We start from the raw sequence: 23,853 nt of genomic DNA on the forward strand, positions 1-23,853 counted from the left end.
CTTCACTCATTGAATAATAGTAGTTATCTCCCTTTTGCAAAAAACAGGTAGAATTTCTTATCTAATTTTTATACTATTAAAATACATTCAATACTCAAATTTAGAGACACACTAGGTGATGTAATAGGAAATATTAAGAAATACCTAAGCATTTCTAAATTTCATAATGCATAAAATGTGATAAAATTTGCTTAAAGTACAGATATTGTCACTTTAATAGTACTTCCCTGAGAAATAAACAATTGTGTTCCTCTATTAGTTCTCCAAATAAGCAAGTTACAGAAAAAAAGGTCAGAAACTATACTTGCCAGAGCCAGCGTACTCAGGCCAAGTGCTTGAGGCCATGTGTCAGCAACAACAATCCTTAAAACTAAAATGGGAATCCAGAGGCGAAAAGCAATTTTAATGCGTTCCCTGGGCACTTGCATGAGCAATTCAATCAGGAAAGAGATGAAGGAAGAGAATAAAAGAAATTGCAAGAAATAAGGTTGTCCAAATAAAATCTGTTAGTAATAAAACTCGACTGCTGCAAATCCAAGCGGCCTCTGAGGTAATTCTCTTGCTTCTTAGATGATTCCTGAAGTAACCAGATATTCTTTATCACATGTAGTTCCCTTGTAGCATTACAGAGTTTGCAATCTAGCACTCTTGGAAAAATATTATCTTTAGTACATTCTGTTTCAGAAGACACCCTCCCCTCTCTTATATTAGAGCACTTTCTCTTTTAATGGGTCAAGGCACTAGGGCATTTAGCTAAAATATTTTTGAATATACAGAAGTTATCCTAATTAGGTCAGAAAATGATTTTTAAAAGCTCATCTTCTTTCATTCTGCTCCCACAGTAATTAACAGATTGTTTTTTATGGAAATAATTTTTCTTGCTATTTAGTCAGGTGGAACACTGAGTCCAAACTTCTTCAATGGCTTTGGCTTTTCAAATAAGTGTCACTAGGACCAATGCTTAAATGTTCGATATTGTACTGGCATCTAAAGAAAGGCTATCTGATATGAAATAAAAATAAGATGCAGGAAGCTATGGAAGGTAACTGAAGAATAATTTAGTCTGCATATCAAAATTATGCTGTGGTTTTGCCTTGGATTGGTTCAGCATTTTCTACATTATAAATACAGTGAGTTATAGATAATCAAAGATAATCATTGGGTGATCAGCTAATGATTGTTAATATCACCAAAATACTTTTTAAAGATGTTTTTACTAATGGTCTGATGATTGCACTATGTAATTGTTCTAATCAATTTATTAGAGATGCATAATTCTGAAAGCTATTCAAAATATCTCACAGGTAAAGGGGTAAGGGAGAGTAATGGAAAGGGTTGAACAGACCAAAGTAAAGTATACCCACAGTGGGGATACATTGAGAAACCCCTTTGAACATCGACTTAATTATTAATAATGAAAGACAGAAAGGTAAAATAGGTACAGTGGGGGGAGAGTATCAGTGGGAAGGGGAGAGGGTTAATAAAGGAAATTAAAGTGAGGTTGTATGGTTGATTGACTGCATATACTTATATGAATTAGAACAAAGAATCCACTTGTAAAATTGCTTTAAGTAGGGCAGGGAGGAGGTTGAGGGAGAGAAATGATGGGGGTAATATAACAAATGTACAATATAAGCCTAATGGAATTGTTCCTATGAATCCCCCCTTATATAAAGAATATATCCTAATAAAAAATTTCATACTTAAAAATATCACATGACTACAGTGATTTAAAAGTACATGAATATTTTCTTGAAGGATTTTAACATAATGATAAGCTGTTAAAATCTTAACTGTCTACAAACTTGAATCAAAAAAGGGTGAAGCAGAGAACTGTTGGTTCAGGCAGGACAATCATCATTGACACCTTCAAATCTGAGCTACATAATTATATTTTTGTGATATATGATGCATATTATTCTATGTTTAAGCTTTTAATAAAAATGATGTGTATAATATTTTACAACTCTCCATAGTTTAATTCTGTGCACATTTTCAGTATTTATAGTTACTTAAGAGTTAGGAGTTGAGATGCATTTGCTTTTAAAATGCTGAATCGTTTAACCATAAACTGCAACTATAATTAATATGATAAGAGAACATTTTATGATAATTTGCTATATCTTACAGTTAAAGTAATACAATAAAGAAAAAGGGTACCCATAAAAATGTTGCAATGCTGCTATTGCATTTTAAAATAGCTCTTAATGTATTATGGGGTACAGGAGGACAAAAGCAAGGACTGCAAATTCATATGCCTACTAGAATCAATTATTATAAGTGCACATAGATGGATGTGCAGAAAATGTAGAACATATATCCCATCTAATGGAGGGGCACATACAAATCAATTCCAGTTGATAATGGCCAGATAGTAATGTGGACTGGACTGGAGGATGTCAGATTTTCTTGTTTATCAGTAGAAGTCCAGATTTTAAATGTCAACTTCATTTAAAACAAATCAAAGCACAAATAAAGTCAGCTATTTGTACTAAGAAACCATTAGTAATTACTGTTTATGTGTGACCACTTTCTGGTACCCTATACTTACCTTTTAGGTCTCAATTCCAGTACAGGTATTGCTACTTATAGTTTTAAACCTTTCAAGTTTTCGATACTTGGAAAAATTCAAAGTGTTAAACATAATTTCTAGGGATTTGAAGGTATTATCTTACGTTATTTGGCAAGTTCACATCAGACATAACTTCAGATTCTGCATCGATGATGTGATATCCATCTGCTGAGCTGAAGAAAATCTTTAGTGTTTTCTCAGAACCAACAGCTAGGTCAACTGTCACTGGCTTATGACCAAGAGTTGGAAATACCTGCAAATATAAAACCAAATATGGACAAAAGGCCAAAATGACATTCTGACTAAGGAAAAAAATTCCAGTATTATCTTGTCAGGTTTATAAGTTCATAAAACTCAGGTGAACTTTTAAATGGCATATTGTATTTAGAGATCCATATGTAGAGCTTTTCTTAGGTCTGTTACTATAAGAAATATACAACCATATTTAGGTTTGAAATATTGTTTCTCTTGAAAGATTAAATTGCCAATGATCATAAGGGCTTCCTGTGACCCTGCACTCTTTGGCTGCCTTTAAATTCCTTGCCTTGAGCTTCAGCAAATGAAGGAGCTCATCTGGTCTCTTAAACCGGTTCGCTGGATCAGCTGCCTGTATTTTTGCCAGTATTCGTATATAGGCTTCATAGGACATATAGTCTCCTTCGGAGTCTGCTGACTGATCAATGCATACTTGGTGAGGAATGAAAAAGGTCAGACATGTTAACCTACCATAGAATTGGTATACTCTAAGCTCCTTTGATTTCTAGTCCAAGGAAACAAAAGGACAAACAGGATTCATTGCCAAGATCAGGTCATGGTGGAGGATTAAGCATCACATCATTTGCCATACTGTAGTCATGAATTGGGACTCAAGAACTAGAATGATGACTTGGACAGGAACTGTGTATTAGGCTAGACAGATACTTATATCCTTTTTTTTCCAATTCCATACCAGGTAGCTCTGACCAATCAGCAGACACCCAAGAACAAACCCATATCTAAATACTTACAGCTGAGCCAATGCCCAATTTAGGGAGATCAGATTAGGGATATGATTTGTATTAGGGCAGACCCAGACTGTCTATATAATATTCTGTTCTATTTGTAAAGGAACATAGCTATTGTGCAAATAGTCCTTAGTACAGTCATAAGAATTATCCCATGTTTATTTTATACATTTTGGTCTACAAAATAGAGCATGTAAACAGATAAAGAAGTATTTTATAAATACCTTGCTAAGGTCTATCAAGACGTGTCCCTATGAATGCTTTGTAAAAATCTGTCCGTGAACCAACTGATTCAATATTATATGGAACATTTGCTAAAAATAGAGATTCCCAGGCCCCACTCCAGACCCACGAATTCAGCCTGGGGTTCAGCCTGAGATCTAAACATTTAACAAATGCTCAAGCCGATTCTGACGCACATCTCAGGTTAAGAAACTATTTGACTTGATAGAATGCTGCTACTTCATTAGTTGGACCTCATTACAATGGAATAAATAAAAAAATGACTCTATTTAAGTGGAATTTGGGGTATTATATGTAAGTTACTTACAGTCCTCAGTTTATGGGATGTGATTAAAAAAATCAACAGGAGCTTGTTTGGGACACTTTGAAATGATTAACTTCCATGGCTGATACACGCAAGTTCAGTTAACCATAATAAAGTTAGAAAGAACACCTGCAAGCCTAATCACCATGCCTCACAATAGTGCTTCAGAAAAATGTGTTCAGAATTTTGGCTTGGAAAGAATGTAGATTTTCTCTTTCCTCCCCACACATACCTATGCAGCAATAGTAATTGGAGGAAAGGTTTTCTCTTCCCTCCTTCCATTGGGGTTCCTGCTACCATTTCCACATCTCTCCTTATCTTCCCTCTGCTCTCCACCCCTCACTAAGAGAGAAGAGGGACTTTCTCAGCTTTAATCACTGGGGTGGCACCTAAAGTCTGTGTTTGGACCTTCAGAAGAGAAGGTCTCGTGTTAACTACAGGAAATGGGAGTGAGAAACTGGAGGGGACATCCTGCAAGGGGAGGGGTCAGGGATTTCCCTCACAGTCTCCCTTGCTGTGGTGCTTGTGGATTGTCTAAAACATGGTTAAATGGTAATTATTGACATGATATATTCAAATAGCATTAACTGCAGAAGAATAGTACGTATTTCCATTTTTGTATTCCAAAATACTGCTTTGTTTACAATTTCTTCCTAAAAGAAATATAGTATGATCTAAAGAAAAGATCACTCACTTTAATAGCAGTGCTTTCATCAAAGGACTTTGGTGCCCATGCAAAAAGGTGAATTGATGATTTCAAAGCAATTGCAATGTATGTTGTTTCTTCATGTTGGACTACAATGATAAAATACAAAGAAGTAACAATGCCACAAAATTAACAAGAACACTTAAATGCGTTTACTTGTTATTGAAAATGTCACAACTGCAGTGCAAGAGTATAAACAGGAAATTTTTAGAAAAGTTACTTCGTTATGATTTGATGCCCCTCAGAAGGTAATATGATTACTGTATAGTTTTATGGAGTGTATGCATTAGCCTTCAAGAGCATTCTAAACTATACACTGAAAACTGTATGACACTGATGAAAAATTAAAGATCTAGCAAGGTGTGGAGGTACATATTTGTAATATCAGCACTCGGGAGGTTCAAGGAAAGGACTGAGAGTTCAAGGTCAGTCTGGACTACATAGTGATTTGGAGGTCAGCCTGAACTACACAGAGAAACCCTGCTTCAAAATAAGCAAGGGCTGGGAATGTAGCTTAGTAGAAGAGCAGTAGAACACTTGCTAAGCATGTGCAATGCCCTGGGTTTGATCTCCAGCAACATAAAAGACAAAAAGAAAAAAATGAAGAAATTAAAGGAGATTTAAGTAAACAGGAAGCCTTTCCATATTCGTGGATTAAACTTAACAATGGTAAGATCTCAACACTATCCAAAGCAATCTCTACAGATACAATACAATCCCTATTGAAATCCTAATGATTTGTTTTGTAGAAATTAAAAAGCTATTCCTAAATTTCACATGGAAATATAAGAGGCTCTGAATAACCAAAACTGTCTTGAAAAAGAAAGTGAAAGATAGACTCACATTTCCTGATTCCAAAACTTACCGTAAGCTTTAGTAATAAATAGTGTGGTACTGACATAAGGATAGGCATAAAGATCAATGCAATAGAACTGTGAGTCAACAAATAAGCCAATATACCCATGGTCAATAGTGCCAAGTCCATTCAATAAGGAGAAAAGACCAGCTTTTTCAACAAATGTGATGCTGAGATGACTGGATGGATAGCCACCAAATATAAAAGAATAAATTAGGACCCCATATACCTTGCACCATATGCTAAAATTAAGTCAAAATAGATCAGTCCTAAATGTAAGAACTAAAACTGCAAAACTCAACAATAAACACAGAGATAAATCATGATGACCTTGAATATGGCATTGATACTTATATTTGACACAAATGGTAAGAGACTAAAGAAATACGTTAAGCTTCATTAACATTTAAAAAGTCGTTCATCAAAGGACATAATCGAGAAAGTGAAAATACAACATAAGGACTAGGAGAAAATATTTTCAAAACAGATGTATGATAAAGGGCTAATATATAGAATATTTAAAAAATGCTTACAACTCAACAACAACAAAAAACAATTAAAAATGGACAAAGACTTCAATAGTCATTTCTCAAAGGACAATATACAAATGATCAGTAATCACATGGAAAGATACCTAACAGCATTAATAGTCAGGAAGTCACAAATCTAAACTGCAAGAAGATACCACTTTACACTCACTAGGATGGCAATAACCAAAAGATAGAGGTCTATAAGTGTTTGGAAGGAAATAGAGAAAATTACTGACGGCAATGTGAAAGGGTGTGTTTGCTTTGAAAATAGTCTAGCAGTACTATCCAAGAGAAAAGAAAACATACATATATACATTTACAAGGATGTACAGAAATATTCATAGCAGCATTATTCCTCATAGCCAAAAAGTGGAAAGTTTTCAAGTGTCTATCAGTTGATGTATGGATAGACACAAAGTAGTATGTTTACATAATGCAACCCTATTCAGCAGTAAAACTCAATGAATTCCTCTTACATGTTGTGTATGATAGAACAAGGGTGAACCTTGAAAACATTAAGCAAAGCGAAACAAGTCTGTCACAGAAGACCACATAATGTATGGTTCTATTTATATTAAATGCCCACAAGAGGCAAATCTATAGAGAAAGAAAGTAGATCAATGATTAGCCCATTACTCTAATGGGAGAAAGGAAGAAGTCTTAGAAAAGGAAAGAAATGGTGAGTGTCTGCCAATGGATACAAGATCTCTTTAGAGGATAAAAACTAGAACTTTTAGAAGTTTTTGATAAAAATTATAGTAATGGTCGCACATCTCTATAATCACACTAAAAACTAATACTTTGTACCCTTGAAGTGGCTATACTTTATAGTATATAAATCATTTCAAAATAGAACTATTTTAGAGAAAATAAATGTATACACTTACTCTCAGCTCTTCTGGCTCTTCTGGAATATGTTGCATGTTATCTTACCTGACAGATTTTTATACTTCCACTAAAGCCCATGGCCAAAATATTGCTCTCTTTCTCTCTCTCTCTCCCCCTCCCTCCCTCACTGTTACTCTCTAGCTTGCTCTTTACCTATTTACTCTTTTATTTTATTCATTGTTAATTGTTATCCTGTTGTGTGAAGATGCTACCATTCTACTTGTCAATGGGATAAATGTTAATTTGTTGTTCTGAGTAGCAAGTTGGATTGGAATGGGGTCAGCAAGAAAAACTGGGCTTAACTAGTCCTTCCCCTCACCAAGATCACAGATTTGCAGAATGACTACCTTTGTTAGTATCTCTCATTGAACTAACATATACAAGGTATTAAGAAGTCTGCAATATAAACCCCTTGGTTAAGATTTTGGGATATCTTTCACCTCTGGGGATATCAGATTCATATATTCTGATTGGCAGGAAGTAATGATATCTAAACTTAGAAGAAAATTGTATACTTATTTTGTACTTAAGTTTTATAGGTATTCATTCTCCTTTTTAATGGTGTATGTGAATATATGCACACACATGGTGAAAGTCTATGCTGGGAAAGCCACTTTATATGCAGGATAAAGATCATCAGTTATGATATAAATATCCCATTGCAATTTATAAAATGTGATTTGAGCTCTTTCTCACCTAGGCTACCAGTTGTGCATGGAGGGGCAATTGATGCAGAGGGAAAGAAGAAAAAGGAGGCTGAGAGTAGAGGGGATTTGCTTCAGAAATAAAACAGAATGGGATGATATTACTTCACGGTTAGTGACAGCTGAAAGTGGGATTCTGAGACCTTAGATTTTGTTTCTCCATTTCATAAAGGATAGTTATGAAAATATAAAAGACAAGAAAACATTCTGTAATCAAGCAGAAAATAGTGATTTCACTTATTAATAACGACAGTGGGATAAAGAGTCTGCAGATCATAGCAGAATTTTCTTTCTGACTCATCATAATGTTTCCTGCCAGTATTAAGAGGAATTGTATTTTATTGCTGCTTTAAAGAAAGAGAATATCAGATGAGATCTATAGGTTGTTGAAGAAACATCAGAACATTTATGTAGTTGAAGCTATATAGAGATGTGAAAAAAAAATTGTTTAACCAGAATTTTAGAGTGACTGGGGAGAGAAGAAAGGTGAGGAAGTGAACTAAATTGAACTTCAATAGCTATTTCAGTTATCAATATTTTCTTATTAACAGCCAAGATTGTAGCAGAAAAGACTTGTAAGATTGGTCAGTGAAATTCAGTCATTAATAAACCAAAAGAAAAAAAGAAAGAAAGAAAGAAAACTATATTTATAGACACACACAAAAAGAAATTCAGTCATCTTTACATTTTTAGCTTCAAATTCTTTCCTTTCTCCACTTTGCCTTTTATAAATATATACTTTACCAAATGAAAGGAAGAAAAATTTATACAGCTGTAATAAATGTGAAATGGGACGTACGGACACTAAAGTGTTCACAGCCAGTCAACTTGTCAATAGCTTTGCAAGCTTCCTCTGTCTTCAGCATTTCTTCTTGCCTTCTCTTACTTTCTGGATCATTATTCAAAATCTTGTTCCTCAGCCAAGTCAAATGATATACTCGAAGTCTGTTTTTATGGCCTAAAAAATAGTAAAAGACAAAGTATTTCAAAGTAGTAAGGGCATTTTGCCTTTTTAACTAAAAGTTTTCATTAAAGTAAAAAGCACTTAAAAACTGTATTGCATCAGACTCTTTCAGAGTTTGGAAATATGATAGCAAAGTCTATCTTGGTTTGTCAATTCCAAGAGACAGACTGTCTACCAGTAAAGTATGTGCTTGTCTGAAGTGGACCTAAAAACATTTCACAGCAAGATGTTAAGACTATCACTAAGCAAGAAATTACCATCCATTCATTTCTACTTGGCTTTTTACTAAGTCATGACCCTTTTGGTGATCAGAGACTTAGAAACTGTCCCTGGTAGTATATATGTATGAGAGGGATGTGTGAATACTGAGTACAAATTTAAGCATTTAGGGCCAGTAGGATAGACCTCTTTGTGTTCTTTCATTCCAGTGTGTTTGCAAAATAATTGAATAGTTTTATTGTTTTCTCAACCCACTTCATCTTTTTATTATTTTAAAATTAGTATATATTAATCTAGATGGAGATTCACTGTGATATTTCAAACATGCATATATTGTACATTGATCAGATTAACTCCCTCTATTCTCTCTTTTCCTCATCCTTTTTTTCTCAACAGTTTTTCAGTGTATTGACTTGTGTCACCTTCATACATAGACACAATATATTTAGGTATTGTTCCTCTCCATCATTCTCTTTCCCTCTCCTTGTCCCCCAACCAAGTTTAATTGTTTTTAATGATTTTTATTGTTATGTAATATTTATAAATATTTATGAAGTAAAATGATATTTTGAATTGTGTATACATTGGGTAGCAATCAATTCAGGACAATTGGCATATTTATTGTTCTAAACTATTCAAATTCTTCTCTTTTAATTTTTTGATATATATGAAATGCATTATTATTAATTACATTAACCCTGCTATGCCATAGAACACCAAAATTTGTTCATCCTATCTATCTATAACATTGCACCTATTGCACTACTACCTCTCCTTTCACCCTCTGCCTATTCAATCCAGCCTCTGCAACCACATTCTATGCTTAACTACAATGATATCAACTTTTTGAATTCCACTTATGTATGAGATCATATCATTATTTTCCTGTCAGTCCTATCAAATGCCTACAATTCATTCAAGAACCATGGGCCACTAAAATCACACATTCCTCTCCCTACATACTACCTTTCTTAATTTTCTTAGCCATTTTTAGGATTTATTATTATCCTAACAACAGGATTCTTACTTATTTTATTAATCTTTCATATGCTATGACAGGACATTTTTGAACCAGTGTTAGGTTTCAGATATTTAGTTGCTTATGGCCATTTTATTCTTAAATGGTAAAATAAACTATTGGGTATCTTCCTATACTGAGGTTTTCAATAGAATTTGATGCAAAAATAATTTGTATGTGAGAAAAGTTCAGGCTTTAAAGAAGGTTAGAATATGCGGGACATAAAAGTAAATAAATCTGTTCTCCAGATGTGTAGTTTCTAAGATACCCAGATGTTTTTAAAAAACTAAATATTGCTTCTGTGTACCTCAAATAATTATACATGATAGGCCCTAAAACATAGCTAAAACATCATGAAGGCTAAGTATACCTATCAAGGATTTTCACCTCTAATCAAAACTTAAAGCAAAGTTAATCATATTTAGGAATATACATAATCACTGTGCAACATGGCAATTGGCACACTAATGTAGTCTACATATACATTACATATTGTAACATATACAAACTCATATAAATATCTATGATTCGCATGGTTTTACTCTGTAGCCAAACCTTTTTGTTTTAAACATTTTTATTTTGGCAGTTCTAGAGTATAAACTCAGGGTAGCGGTTGGCGGGCAGACAGACCATCACTTGAACCACGCCTTCAGCACTTTTTTCTTTAGTTATTTTTCAGATAGAGTCTCATGCTTTTTCCCAGGGCTGGCCTTGGACCATAATTCATCTACATGCCTCCTATGGATCTGGGATTGTAGGCTTATTAGTTGAGAAGGAGATCTTGCTAACTTTTTCCCCCACGCACGATTCTCCCAATCTCCACCTTCCCGGTAGCTGAGATTACAAGTGTGAGCCATCATGCTTAGCTAGTTTTTAACTTTTCTTCAAAAGTCAGTCATCTTTTCTTTATAGTCAGCATTAGTGCTATAACTTTTCTGATATCAAGTCCTGTTCAGTAATTACAATCACTATAACATCCACTTATTTGCTTTCAGAGTTAAAGGTTCATGTTCTAACTAGTCAAAACTAAGAGACTCAACTACCATGTGGGGAAAATGTAGAGGCCTTTAGGGGATCCATTCTTGTAACTAATCCCATCTGTAGGCCCTTGTAATGGGACTATGCCAGGGACAAGTTTGTTTTTTACCCAATTATTTATCTGCTTTGCTTTTTGTTGCTTCTAACACACCACATGTAAGGTAAATGACAGATGTTAGGGTGGTACTGTGTGTATGACTGGATGAGAATAAAGGCTGTGGATTTGTAAGAGGCTACAAAGATCCTCAAAGATGCAAATAGTTTGACTTTTCTTATCACTAACCTAGGTTAAATGCATTATAATTAAAGGAATTTAGATTAAATTGTAACTAGATAAGAAAAAGTAGGAGAGTCTGGTGTCCCAATTAAAGGTTATATTTATAGTGTTCTATGAACATTTTCATGTCAGAAAGTCTTAACCTAGTTTACAGTCTAATTAATCTCCATAATAGCTCAGCTAATTTTAGTTCTTAAACAAACCAGAGATGGTAATCAGCAAATTGAGTGGCTCTACGACTTGAATCTGGCGGAATGGCCTTCTCTTTATGAGTTTAATAATGTCTGCCTTTCCACTTCTGTCCATCAGATACAGATTAGATCGGGTTCCCAGCAACAAATTCACTCCTGTTCAGATATAAAAAAAAAGGAAAGTACTATATTATCTTAGGTTATTTTTATTGGCAGATATTAATTGCTCAAAATACTGGGTTTTGTTGTGACATTTTCATACACGCATGTAACGTATTTTGATCATATCCATCCCCTACTACCTTCTTTTATTCCTTATTCTCCCTACCTTTAGGACCATTCTTCTTCCCTAATAATCTCCCTTCTATTTTTATATCTTTCTTTTTAAATATAGATTCTGCATATGAGAGAAAATGTGATATTTTTCTAAGTCTGACTTTTTCCATCTCTAGTTCCATCCATTTTCCTGAAAATGACATGATTTTGTTCTTCTTTATGGTAATACTCCATTGTGCATATATGTCACATGTTCTTTGTTCATTCATTTCTTGGTTTTTAATTGCATTTATATTGCTATTTTTTGCTATTGCAGTATGCTGACCTGAGCACAGGTAACTTTTATCATTTTAGGCTAATGTTAAACCTCATAAAGTGTAACAATGTATTCTCTAATAATAGAACAAATTTCACTGAAATATGTGAAAAGATAAATGAAAATTCTTTCTAGCAATATTCTGCTGGTTGGTGTCTATTATGCCATCTCACAAATAGGATTTTATGTATAGCATAGAACCTTTTGGTAGTGTCCCAAACTTTATCAAAATAAATCAACTCTTTCAAAAATTGCCTTTAAGCATCCTTAGTCTCCCACATACAAAGAGTTCAATTCACTTCATTCAATCTACTTTTTATTCATAATTACAACTAAAGGTTTTATTATTTTTATATAAATTTTTTAATTGATGATTTTATGTTTATGGAGATTTAAAATTTTTACATTGCTAAATGCCAGCTCTTCATGATTTTGAATTCCTACTTCCTCTTTTATTTGTTGGCTGGCTCTAATTTTTCAAATATAAGTACTGTTTAAAGACCAATGAGAGGACTGAAACATAAGACAGAATTGAAGTTAAAACAAACTTCAAACTATTGTGGGAGTCTTTTTCTTTATAAACTGAAACTTAGGAGACAACCAGCCATTAAAGCTACAGAGAGAAAACTTCAGTGTCTTCCTTCTACTAGGGCAATATTTGTGATCTGAAAGTACAGGAGAGAAGAAATGCTTCTGCCTTCATTTTCTCACTCTGATCTTTACCAGTTTCAGCAGTCAATGGAAGGTTTAGAAATTACATCTTCTTCCCACAAGGGGAATCTGGGAGGGCCAGGGAAGTACAGTCGAGTTTTACTATAATCTTTTATTTTTCAAAATATCAAATCAAAATTTATCAAATGTGTTACTCGACATAAAATACATTTCTGGGTAGATGCCAGACTGAAATGTCCACACATTCTTGTCATCTGTTACACTCAATTAGTAAAGATTTTAGGATAACATTTTTTTCTAAGTTGTTTAATACATATTACTATGTTTGCAACCAAGTTGAACTTTTAACTTAAAATATTATCTTCTGTATAATCATACATTGAGTGAAATCTACCAACTTGCAAGTCAGATGTTGGTATTTACTTTGGATCTCTTCCTGCCTTGAATTCAGTTATTTTGTTTCATTTATGATGCAAATTGGCTTTAGGTAAAATATCATCTCCACACCACTGATACTATTATAATTCTTCTGAAATAAAGACTTTCAAAAATCTGTCAAATGTAAGACTTTATAAAAGAACTCTCTCTACAAATCTTTAAAAGTGTTTAAAAACAAAATCCTGTAGAAATTGACCCTGAAATTCTCCATTAGGTATCATATATTAAATTAGAAAATACTAAGCTCAAATTTCAAATAGTCATAACCCTGTCCAATTTTATATTTTAGCCAAGTTAATTCAGGTTTAAATGAGAAATAGAATAAAAATGTGGGAGTTATAAATTTGATAACCAGATCAATTCTGAGCAAATTACTATGAGTACATTTTCAATTGATGGGTAATATCTTGGTTATTGTGGTTATAGTAAACAAATATTTTGCATCTATGATTTTCACAGATTTTCTACATAGATAAAAGTAGATTTAAAAAAATAGAACTTAGTTTCAAGGAAACAAACTCACCCCACAGAGAACCACAGTAGATCTCAGAAGTGAATTCCTTTTCATACATGTGGATTAGTGGTTTTTTACATGTAGAAGAGGCATAGAGTGGGTTAACATTGACTTCAGAGGGTTGCTTAGGTGATTTCTCAGGTACTTCAACAAATCCAGCATACACTGTGAAGTAAGGGAAGATATTGAGAGAAATTACTAGTCTATATATCATATGTGCTTCAGTGGTTCAGTTTCTCTAGTCTGAGACACAGACTAGAAAATTTCCCTTTCTTTTATTGCCTTTTGTTTTTCACTAGAGCTCTCATCATTTTATCTAAACCATCAGACAATACAAATCATGATGCTTAAAATATATTGCTGAGTAAGAATATATTTTAAGTTACTTTGATTAGAAAGCAGAGAATTCTAAAGATTCCATGAGGAGTAGCTTTTTTTAAAGCATATTTCAACCTGAGTTTATGCCAACTAAATATTAGAATGCTTTGAATTCTTGTACATCATGAACAAGTAAGTAGATAAGTACTACTTAATTTCTGAACAGGTAGCAGCGTTGAAAGATCATACTAGACACACTCACAGATGGCACTGGCAAAGTCAGCATCAGCAGCCCTTCCAGAATCTTTGGAAGATGAGTAGCTAGCAGAAAAACCCAATGGTGTCGATGATTGTGATAGGTCCTTATTGTCATTCTCATCATCAAGTGTTGGGAGAGTAATATCCGAGGAAATAGCGTTTGAGGCCTCACTTCCACCATCTGGCTCCTAAAAGGAGACAAAAACCAATTTTTAATTTATTAGGAGGGCCACAGCAGTACAAATATGTTCAGGGATCACTTCATAAAGCAAATGCAAAACTTGAAATGTATACACACTTATAAAGTCCATATTTACTAAAAACTCTCAACAATGTTATCAAAATAGAAGTATCCTATTATTGATACAATGGTGACAGAGGAGAAATACAAACAGCTTTAAATTCCCACCTGTATAATTTGGGCCCAACATTTGTGAAAATATATCAGATACTAAACTAGGAATCTCGTTTTACATAAAGCAACAAGCAGCTCTAATTGCCTGCTACTTAGTTATAATGAAACTGAAGGTTTCTCTAGGTCAGAGCACTAGCAAGTAGTGGACCTGAAGTTTGAAGCCAGTTTGATTTCACAGTGTACATTCAGCTATGTTCTGCCAAACAGCCACTTGAAAAGAAATAGAAAAGCACATGTGAGGGTATCTGTTCCATTTAAGATACCTTCAGAGAACCAGAAGCATGAAAAACTCACAGGAAGAATTTTTCAGTGACAAAGCAAAAGACAGAAAATCAACTTGCACAAATTCAAGAATGTAAACATATTTCAGTGAAAATGTAGCTTGCTTCTATTAACTAACAGAGTAGATATCCAAGGATAAATACCTCAAAATGTGTCAATTAAGGTGGCATTCTACATTCTATGGGAAAATGTACCAACTGTTTTTGGCAAGTGTGTCTGTTGATGACCCCTTTGTGTCAAAAGTGTGATTCTTTGGCATGGAGAAAGTTGTGCAAAACACTGGTTTTAATGACCTTTCCAACCACAAAAGCATGGTATAGAATGCACATCCATTTTAAATAAAAATGAAAGGAAAATCATTTCACTCTATGAACTTAAGATTAAGATACCTAGAGATGTTATGAAACTCATGTTGGGATATCCTGTTTCAATGACTTCAATTAAGATAAACAGAGAGATCCACAGGTAGACATACTTTCCAAGTGCTACTGCATTCCCATCAGAAACCATTTGGAGTGTTTCTTTGCTCCTATTTTTTCTATATTTCCTTCTTTTACTTATTTCTCCCATAATTATCGTGTGTCTATCACGGGACAGGCCCGAAGTTGCACACAGATGTTGGGTGAGTTGGTAGAAAAACATTCAAGGATTAATTAGATAATTTATTTTCTTCCTCTTTTTTTGGTAGTAGTGGGGTTTAAACTCGGTGCAATACTTACTAGGCAGGCGCCCTACTGCTTGAACCACTCCTCCAGCTTGTTTCATTTTATGAGTTCATAATTTTAATCCCTGTCCTGTGTTTTTAACAGTTTTCAGAATGTTTCCATGTGTCTTGTTCCAACACAGATGTGATGTATTTCATTATGATTCACTGTCTTTCTTTCCTCCTCCCTTGGCCTTCTATACAGTCTCAACTGTATACATGCTCTGTATATATTTCTATGTATATATATGATATTGCTTGTATTTGCATTGGGCCTATAGTATACGTGTGAAATGTGACAAAAATACTGAACAAATAACTAAACTGCAGTGTCATAAGTACTGAAATGGAATTACGTGCAAAATGCTTGCTAGCACAGAGGGAAGGGTATACAATTCTATCTTAGAAAGTAAAGGTTATGTTTGAGTTGGATCATAAAGGAAAAGTAATTCATCTAAGAAATAAAGGATCAGTCTTTTAGACAAAAGGAACAGCTTACCCAAGGAGTGCCAACTCATGAAAAAGAGTATGGCATCTTCAAAGCCAATTTGTGTGACAGAACAATAGGCTAAGAAAGTAGAATGACCCAATCTTTTCTCTTTCTGGAGCCCCAGCTGCATTTTCAGATATCAAGATAATCACCATTTGTCAAGAATTAGTTTTAAATGCCATGTACTCCAAGAAATCTCTTCTGCGACAATCCCTTTTCATTTAGCATCTGAGAAGCTACTTAAGCTTTTTGAACTATTTGCTAATAAACATGAACTACAAAATCAGTGTCTGACCACAATACACTACTTCAATTAAAACTGTATATGTTGGAGCTAGGGATGTAACTCAGTGGTAGAGTGCTTGCCAATCATGTTTAAGGCCCTGGGCTCTATCCTTAGCACTGTTAAAATAATTTTTAAGTGTTAATAGTTCCTGAAAAAGCTAAACATAGACTTACCATATAATGTAGCAATTTTACTCTTGGATATAAACCCCAAAAGAACTAAAAGCAGAGACTCAAAAAGATACTTAAACACCAATGTTCACAGAAACTTATTCATAACAGACAAGAGATGGAAACAACTTAAATGAAATATGGTATATACATATGATGGAATACTATTCATCCCTAAAAAGGAATGAAGCTATGATGCAGGCTAAAACATAGTGCTTGAAAAATATCATGTTAAGTGAAATAAGCCATACATGAAAGGACAGATATAGCATGATTCTACTTATATAAAGTACCTAGACACCTAGACAGAAAGTAGAATACAGGTTACTGGGGGCTAGAGGAAGAACTAGGAGTTAATTATTTGGAAAGGTAAAAAAAATAACAGTAATAGATAAAGGTGAAAGCTGCACAACATTGCAAATGTACTAAATGCCACTGATTTGTACCTTTAAAATGGGTAAAATGGTAAATTTTATGTAATGTGTTTTTAAATTTTTTATTAGTATAAATTAATTGTATAAAGGGGGTTCATTGTAATATTTTGTGTTGTAATATGATATGCATATAATGGGCTTTAATCAAATTCACCCCTATATTTTTTAATGACCTGCCCTCTTTCTCCCTCCTTTTTACAGGCTTTAGTGGGTTTTACTGTGCTATTTTCATATTTAAATATATAATGTACATGTGTATGTTATATAAATATCATACAGTAAAAACAATCTTCCCTGAAAAAAAATTGTGTTAAGAGACACCACCCCAAACATATGATCTGAATTTTTAAAAATGAAAACAAATAAGAGATTTTTATCCCTGAAGGTAAATAGTAACGATCCAAATAGATGTAATAAATATCTACCCACACACCTATTACTAAAAATGTCTAAGGCTTCAGGGTAAAAGCTTAAAATCTATTTGGGATAGGTGGAAATGCTACATATCAGGTACAGAAACACATTCACAATGAGAGAAGTTTATTCTCCTTTTCAAACGGTGCATTACCTCCTGTTCATGTTCAAAGTCATGAAATACAGGTCTTTCCAATCCTAGGCCATCTGTTTCTGAACGATTTTCTCCTTCACTGAGTCCAAGTGCCTCATTCTCTTCATTTCTTCCACCAACTCCTTTATCTCCATTATCCCTGATACCTATTTTACTGCCTGTCTTGGCTGCATGTCCTTCCTGGTCTCCAAAGACTGCACTGTCACCACTGGCTGCATTTCCTCCATGGCTTCTTTTGCCTCTACCGCTTCCATAGCTTCTGCCAGAATCTTCTTTTCCTTCACTTCCATCATTTCCATCTTTATTGTAACTTCCGTACCTGCCAAAGCTTGCCCAGATAACAAGGTAAAATTAATGAAAAAGGCCACCCAATGAAAACACAATTGAAAGCCAGCAAATGCAACAGAATTAGGATTTGTCTTATACATATATACCACATCCAGGCACGTTGCTGCTCTGTATGAACCTTTTTGGTACACAAGAAAAATGCCTCCATGGACTGCTAGTCTTCAATGCTGAATTAATACCATAGTCACTGCCAATTTCTTCTCTGCATTTGGATGGCAGAGAGAAGAGAGCTTGCCTTTTTTGCATGGTATACACGTTGGGTTAGCAGCAGGAACATGCATTTTTCTTGAATAGTGGAATATATCATGAGTTAGAAACTTCACAGCTGCATGAATAATTAAGCCCATATCTTTGGCTCAACCAGAACATACTTGAATGAGTCTTCTTTCAATATATCTAGTTTATTTTCATCTTAACATTCACCTTGATTTCCTTACATGTATATCAACTGCCTTGCTATAGAATCCCAGTAAGTTCAAGTAACACAAGCCTCATTTCTCATAGAACTAAAATAGTAATTTAATTAGTTTTCAAAAACACCAAGCTTATCAAAAATGTTTCAATGCTTTTTTTGTGCTTAAGGAGCAAGATTAAACATATGTGCCTGTTTAATGCAAAAACCAAATTTGTTTGACAATAAATTAATTCATGGAAAAAATTGAAAGATCTTTCTCCACTAATTAAATAGAAAATGATCATCTTAAATTTATTATGAACATGGCAATATTACAACTGTTTGATAAAATGCATAGCTATACTTGCAATTACTAATTCATTTCTCATTGCTTCATTTCTCATACTAATTGTGGTTTTCAAGGCAGAAAGAGTCAGTAGCATGAATTTTACCAGAAACAATCAGATCATTTCAGTTATAAAAAAATCTCAAACACTTGAATATTAGCAAAAATTATGTACAAGGAATGCAAAATTGTTGTTTTGCACAGAACAATTTAAAGTACATTATTGAAGATCAAACCATTTTCCAAAATGCAGCTGCAAGTCATTCACTCTTTTTCTGAAGTTATGAAATCCGTATAATAGAAATAATATAGATATACCAACCTTGGCCAATTAGGAGCATCATCATGATTGTTATCTATGTCATCATTGTCATTATCATCATCACGGTCTTCACAGACATTATTTGCCTGATCAACTTGGTTATCCAAGTCATCATTGCTGTTGGCATGGTCATAGGTATCTTCATAAACATCGTTAGAATTATCATCATCATCAGTATCAGCACCAGCATCATAGAGTTCAACATAATCACCATCCTCTTCAGGTGGCTGAATGACAGGTGCAGGAGTTACCCAATCATTCCGGAAGATTTCAGAGAGTGCATTATAGCCTACCCATTCATTTGTCAAGTATACCGGGGGTGATATTTTTCCTACTTTAAATCCATCTGGAACCTGTGTGTACAAGAAAGGTTAATGTAGTCTCTAGTAGCCTTTCATTTTCTTTTAAATTGAAAAGTTTCCAAGAATACAACATTTTAAAATATATTCTCAATTGAAACAATGATATTCACTCACTAGATAAAGCAAATATATTAGTGATGATGATATTTCAAGCTCAAACATCAGGCTGTGATTATTAGTGGACTTTCTGGATCACACAGGGAAAATTTATTTACTTTTTTTTATTACCCCTATTCATCTGCTGAGAAGTATACATTTGCTTTTGATGCTGGAGAGCAGAACAGGTGAGTTGATACTCTTTAGATAAAGCCAGTTTTTCCTTTTGTTTTATCCTTCATGCTGAGATTAAGGTATAGACCTTTAAATTGATAGGCTAATTTACAAGCTTTGACTTTACATAGTATAGGTTACTTTAAAATATCTCAAAAACACTTCTACAAAGCAAATTAATATAAATCCACCCCTTAAATGACATATAGCAGTGTTTAGGCATGAGTGTGTTTATATTAGGGTCAGTAAATACAAATATAGAATAAATTTTTCTGAAAGCACACTGCTAAAAGAGTTGCAAAATTTTTAGCTATGCCAAGGACACTTAGTTTTCACGAAAAGTTTTATTTTTCTACATTTGCTCACCACACAAGTGATGCTATTAAGCAAAAACTGAATGTATAATTTCTACCCCCTTAATTTGAGATCAGCTTACACAATTATCTCTTTACCACTCCTCTTTCCAATATGTTCTCACACATGAATGTAAAACAGAATATTTTCTGATCAATTAAAGGTTTTCCCATTTCCAATTTAACTTGTAAATTTCAAATTCTGGATGCTTACATAGCAATGGGAATCTATCTTATAAAGATCAGTAAGTAAATTAAGTGAAGTAAGCCAGGATCAGAAACACAAAGGTCACATGTTTTCTCTAATCCATGGAAGATAGATCCAAAGATAAATATATACACAAAAACAAGCACAATCATTACAAACTCAAATGCAGAACATGTTTGTAATAGTGGAACTACTCTATGGAACTCATGTGAAGAAGGAAAGGAAAAGAAAATGATAGAGCATCAGTAATATCACATAACATATTATGAGAAGGTAAAGGATATAAGGATGTGTATTGAAAGCTGTTGAAAAATGTGGGATGGGACGTAAAGTGATAAGGGTGAGTAATGGAAAGGGTTGAATGGACCAAAGTAAAGTACACTCACAGTGGGAATACACTGAGACACCCCTTTGAACATCAACTTAAATATTAATAATGAAAACCAGGACTGTAAAATAGGTACAGTGTGTGTATGGGAAGGTCCTAGTGGGAAAGGGAGGGTGAAAAAAGGAGATTAAGGTAATGGTATATGGCCGATGGACTTGCTCCCTGTATAATGAATGTTTCCTAATAAAAAACAAAAACTAAGTAAGTTAAATTCTTTAACCTATCCATACTCAAGTGAAGATGAGAAGGTTTAGGTCAAGAAAATGAAAATTTAAAATAACAGACATGAATGTGTCAAGATGGAAACCTACATGGACATCAACCAGCAACTTCTGATCAATAGTAGAATAAGGCGGTGATGACTGGGACCTTCTCCCAATTATGGGACTCTCTTCCTCAGAAGAAGATTCTATGGAATGCCAAAAACACATTAGTAACAATGGACATTACAATCGTTGCTTTCATTTGTGTTCCTTATTGTTTTTCTTATAGCCTTCATAATTCCATTCAGGAAATATCACCTTATAAATTGCCATGGGGCCAGGAAACTACATTGTGTTTTCAGAGGTAGCAGCAGGCTCAAGTTTTGTTCTTTCTGTCAATCCACATGACTTTAAGTTTTCAAGATTTAATGTTCACTTGTTAAGTATTTCTATCTGTATAAGAATGTGCATAGTAAGACTGGTAAGGAGCTAGGTAGATTCATTTAGAAAAATAATTAATCAAGAATAGAAAGAGCAAAAGTATCAGTGGCCTCACATACTAACCAGTGGAAAAGGAGGCCAGCAGTGTATTAGAAGACAAATGATTAGCCAAAACTCTTGAGTTGACTCTGCAATCTTAAACATCCCCAGTTTTTCCCAGTGTTATATATCCTCAAGTATTTCAATAAAGTTAAGGGGTGAATTACTGAAAAGAGACCAAACTTAACCCTTTTAGTAAAGCTGGAAAATTTGTGTATCAGTGATGTCCAATATAACTTTCTGGAGTGATAGAAATGTTCTGTATCTCTACTGTCCAACACCGTAGCCACATATAACTATTGAGCAACTGAAATGTGAACAGTACACTTGAGAAATGGACTTCTTTTACAGTTTATTCAATTTTCTTTTTACTCTTCATTTTAATAGCCAAATGTAGCTACTTCTTATCACATTGGACATCACAATATCATAGTGTAAATATTTCCATTTAAAATACAAATTTATCAAGTTTGGAAGTGCATCTTTGATATTAAGTTGTGGAATGGTAGGCTGGTGGAGTGGCTAAAGTGATAGAGCTCCTGCCTAGCAAGCATGAAGCCTTCAATTCAAATCCCAGTCTCATCAAAAAAAAAAGTTGTGGTATGGTAAATAACACCTGTGATTAAAACACACTGAGAATATTTAATATGCTCCAAAATCAGTGAGTCTGGGTTATTGTACTTGGAAAAGGTTATCCAAGGGAACACTCAGGTCCCTGTTTATTTTTTTATGTGCTGGGATTTTAAAGATAAATATGACTACTATTTTATTTGCAGACTTGTTATATATAGTCTAAGTATAGACACTACAAATCCAAAAAGCACACATTTGTAAACATTGCTGTCTTGAGAACATTATACCAAACCCATCCTACAATGTGCGTCCTTATCTTCTGGTACTGTTGTACTTTTGCATTTGTTTTATTTATGCAGAAACCTATTTTTCCTCAAGTCTTTTGTTGTTAAAGTAGAACAAAATAAGAAGTCTGTATGAGTGTATTGTAATTCTGAGGCATATCTATAGTAAAGTATTTCCTCTCATTGGGATCACAAGTGATCTTGGTTGTGTACATAATAATATAACATAATTTCAGGCCTGAAAAGAAATTTATCTCTTATCTGCCCAGATGCTAACTCCCTCCCATCAATGTCTATGACTAAAGTTTTGGGGCTTAATCCAGAATTTTTTTATTTCAAAAAGATAACATGAATAGACTTTAAATTTTTAGTCATTTGCTCAGTATTAGCAAAATTAGCCCTAGTTGAAGCAGAATGAAAAGATTCTGGGGAAAAAATTCTAAAATTACTCCTCACTGAAGCTTATCTTACATCTTAGTAACATACTACTTCTGCATGAGAATACATTATTATTTCAAAAAAGTATTTCATTACTTGAGACTTTTTAGATGAAGAATGGGTTTTTGAAGTTCAGATCTTTGAATCTTTGGTTTTCTATATCCTTTTTATAATTAACATTTTAATAAAATCTTCATGCTACCCTTTTATAGATGACTTGGGGAGCTGATAATGCATAGCTTAGCTGGATAGCTTAAAACTGTATAATGCCAGATTTTGTGGTCTAAAGCACTTTTGTCTTATTTATCATAATATTTTACAAATCTATAATTCATTTAAACTCTCCTAAAGCCCATTGTAAAATAATATCCACAATTGAAAAATTCATGTCACAATTTGTGATGTTGTTGTGTGTGATTTGATGGATTCATTTTTCATTTATTCTGATTAAAATCGTCAGTTTGTAACATTTAAGAAATATTTATGAGATACGTGTATCATACTTGGGGAGGTGAAATAACAACCTAACATGTAAAACACACTGTCACAACTGCTCCATCCAATATTCTAAAGGTTGCCTATAAATTTTAACCTGTCAGAGAAACCTCTTTCAAGTTTCTTGCATATATTTTTCTCACCAGGTACAGAAACTAAAGTTGACACATGTATCTTCCCAGACCATTCCAACTACCACTCAACTGCAAGAGCAAGAAGAAACTTCAGGAAAATCATTTTCCTTGTCTCAGCAGTCACCACTGACCACCCAATCACCAAATCCAATTGCCTTTTCTGGTTCTAATATTACTTGGCCTCCCTGACATTTTTGATCCATTCCTTCTTGAAATTCTTCTTTCTTAACTTCTGAAATATAAACTGTTAAACATTAGCTGTGGGTTTTGACTCTTGAAACTTCATGCTTTGAATCACCTGATTCTGCTGGGCAATTTTGAGGATTTTGCGAGCTCCTTTCTCTGATGTCAATGGGCCTCTCAGCTTGTTCCAAAAGAGATTCCTGAGGAACACTAATAAAAAGACAGGAAAGCATATGCAATGTCTTAATGTTCATATGGGGCATACACAACTCAACACAAAGACCAACAAATAACTACATGACTACATATCACACTGAAAAGAAATAGAGCTCCAGTACTATTTTCCAATTTCCACTTT

At 33.9% G+C, this 23,853-nt stretch overlaps 1 protein-coding gene and 1 long non-coding RNA gene across 16 annotated transcripts in view; one reads left to right on the plus strand and one right to left on the minus strand.

Annotated features, from left to right (window-relative positions):
• Positions 1-23,853, plus strand: part of LOC141419754 (uncharacterized) — a 279,105-nt gene that overhangs the window by 76,237 nt on the left and 179,015 nt on the right. The gene's annotated exons all lie outside the window — the stretch shown is intronic.
• Positions 1-23,853, minus strand: part of Nrk (Nik related kinase) — a 121,644-nt gene that overhangs the window by 12,671 nt on the left and 85,120 nt on the right. The window contains exons 16-26 of one of the 2 annotated variants that reach the window (XM_074063283.1): positions 23,611-23,705; positions 20,957-21,054; positions 19,065-19,417; positions 17,655-17,982; positions 14,311-14,494; positions 13,740-13,895; positions 11,527-11,670; positions 8,607-8,765; positions 4,814-4,918; positions 3,117-3,259; positions 2,676-2,825 (exon numbers count right to left, since the gene is read on the minus strand). In XM_074063283.1, the coding sequence (XP_073919384.1) occupies positions 2,676-2,825; positions 3,117-3,259; positions 4,814-4,918; positions 8,607-8,765; positions 11,527-11,670; positions 13,740-13,895; positions 14,311-14,494; positions 17,655-17,982; positions 19,065-19,417; positions 20,957-21,054; positions 23,611-23,705 (1,915 nt within the window). The remainder of the gene's footprint in view (positions 1-2,675; positions 2,826-3,116; positions 3,260-4,813; positions 4,919-8,606; positions 8,766-11,526; positions 11,671-13,739; positions 13,896-14,310; positions 14,495-17,654; positions 17,983-19,064; positions 19,418-20,956; positions 21,055-23,610; positions 23,706-23,853) is intronic. The other variant, XM_074063282.1, reaches the window with a different exon arrangement.

This window comes from Castor canadensis, chromosome X (genome assembly GCF_047511655.1).
Source record: "Castor canadensis chromosome X, mCasCan1.hap1v2, whole genome shotgun sequence".
NCBI lineage: Eukaryota > Metazoa > Chordata > Mammalia > Rodentia > Castoridae > Castor > Castor canadensis.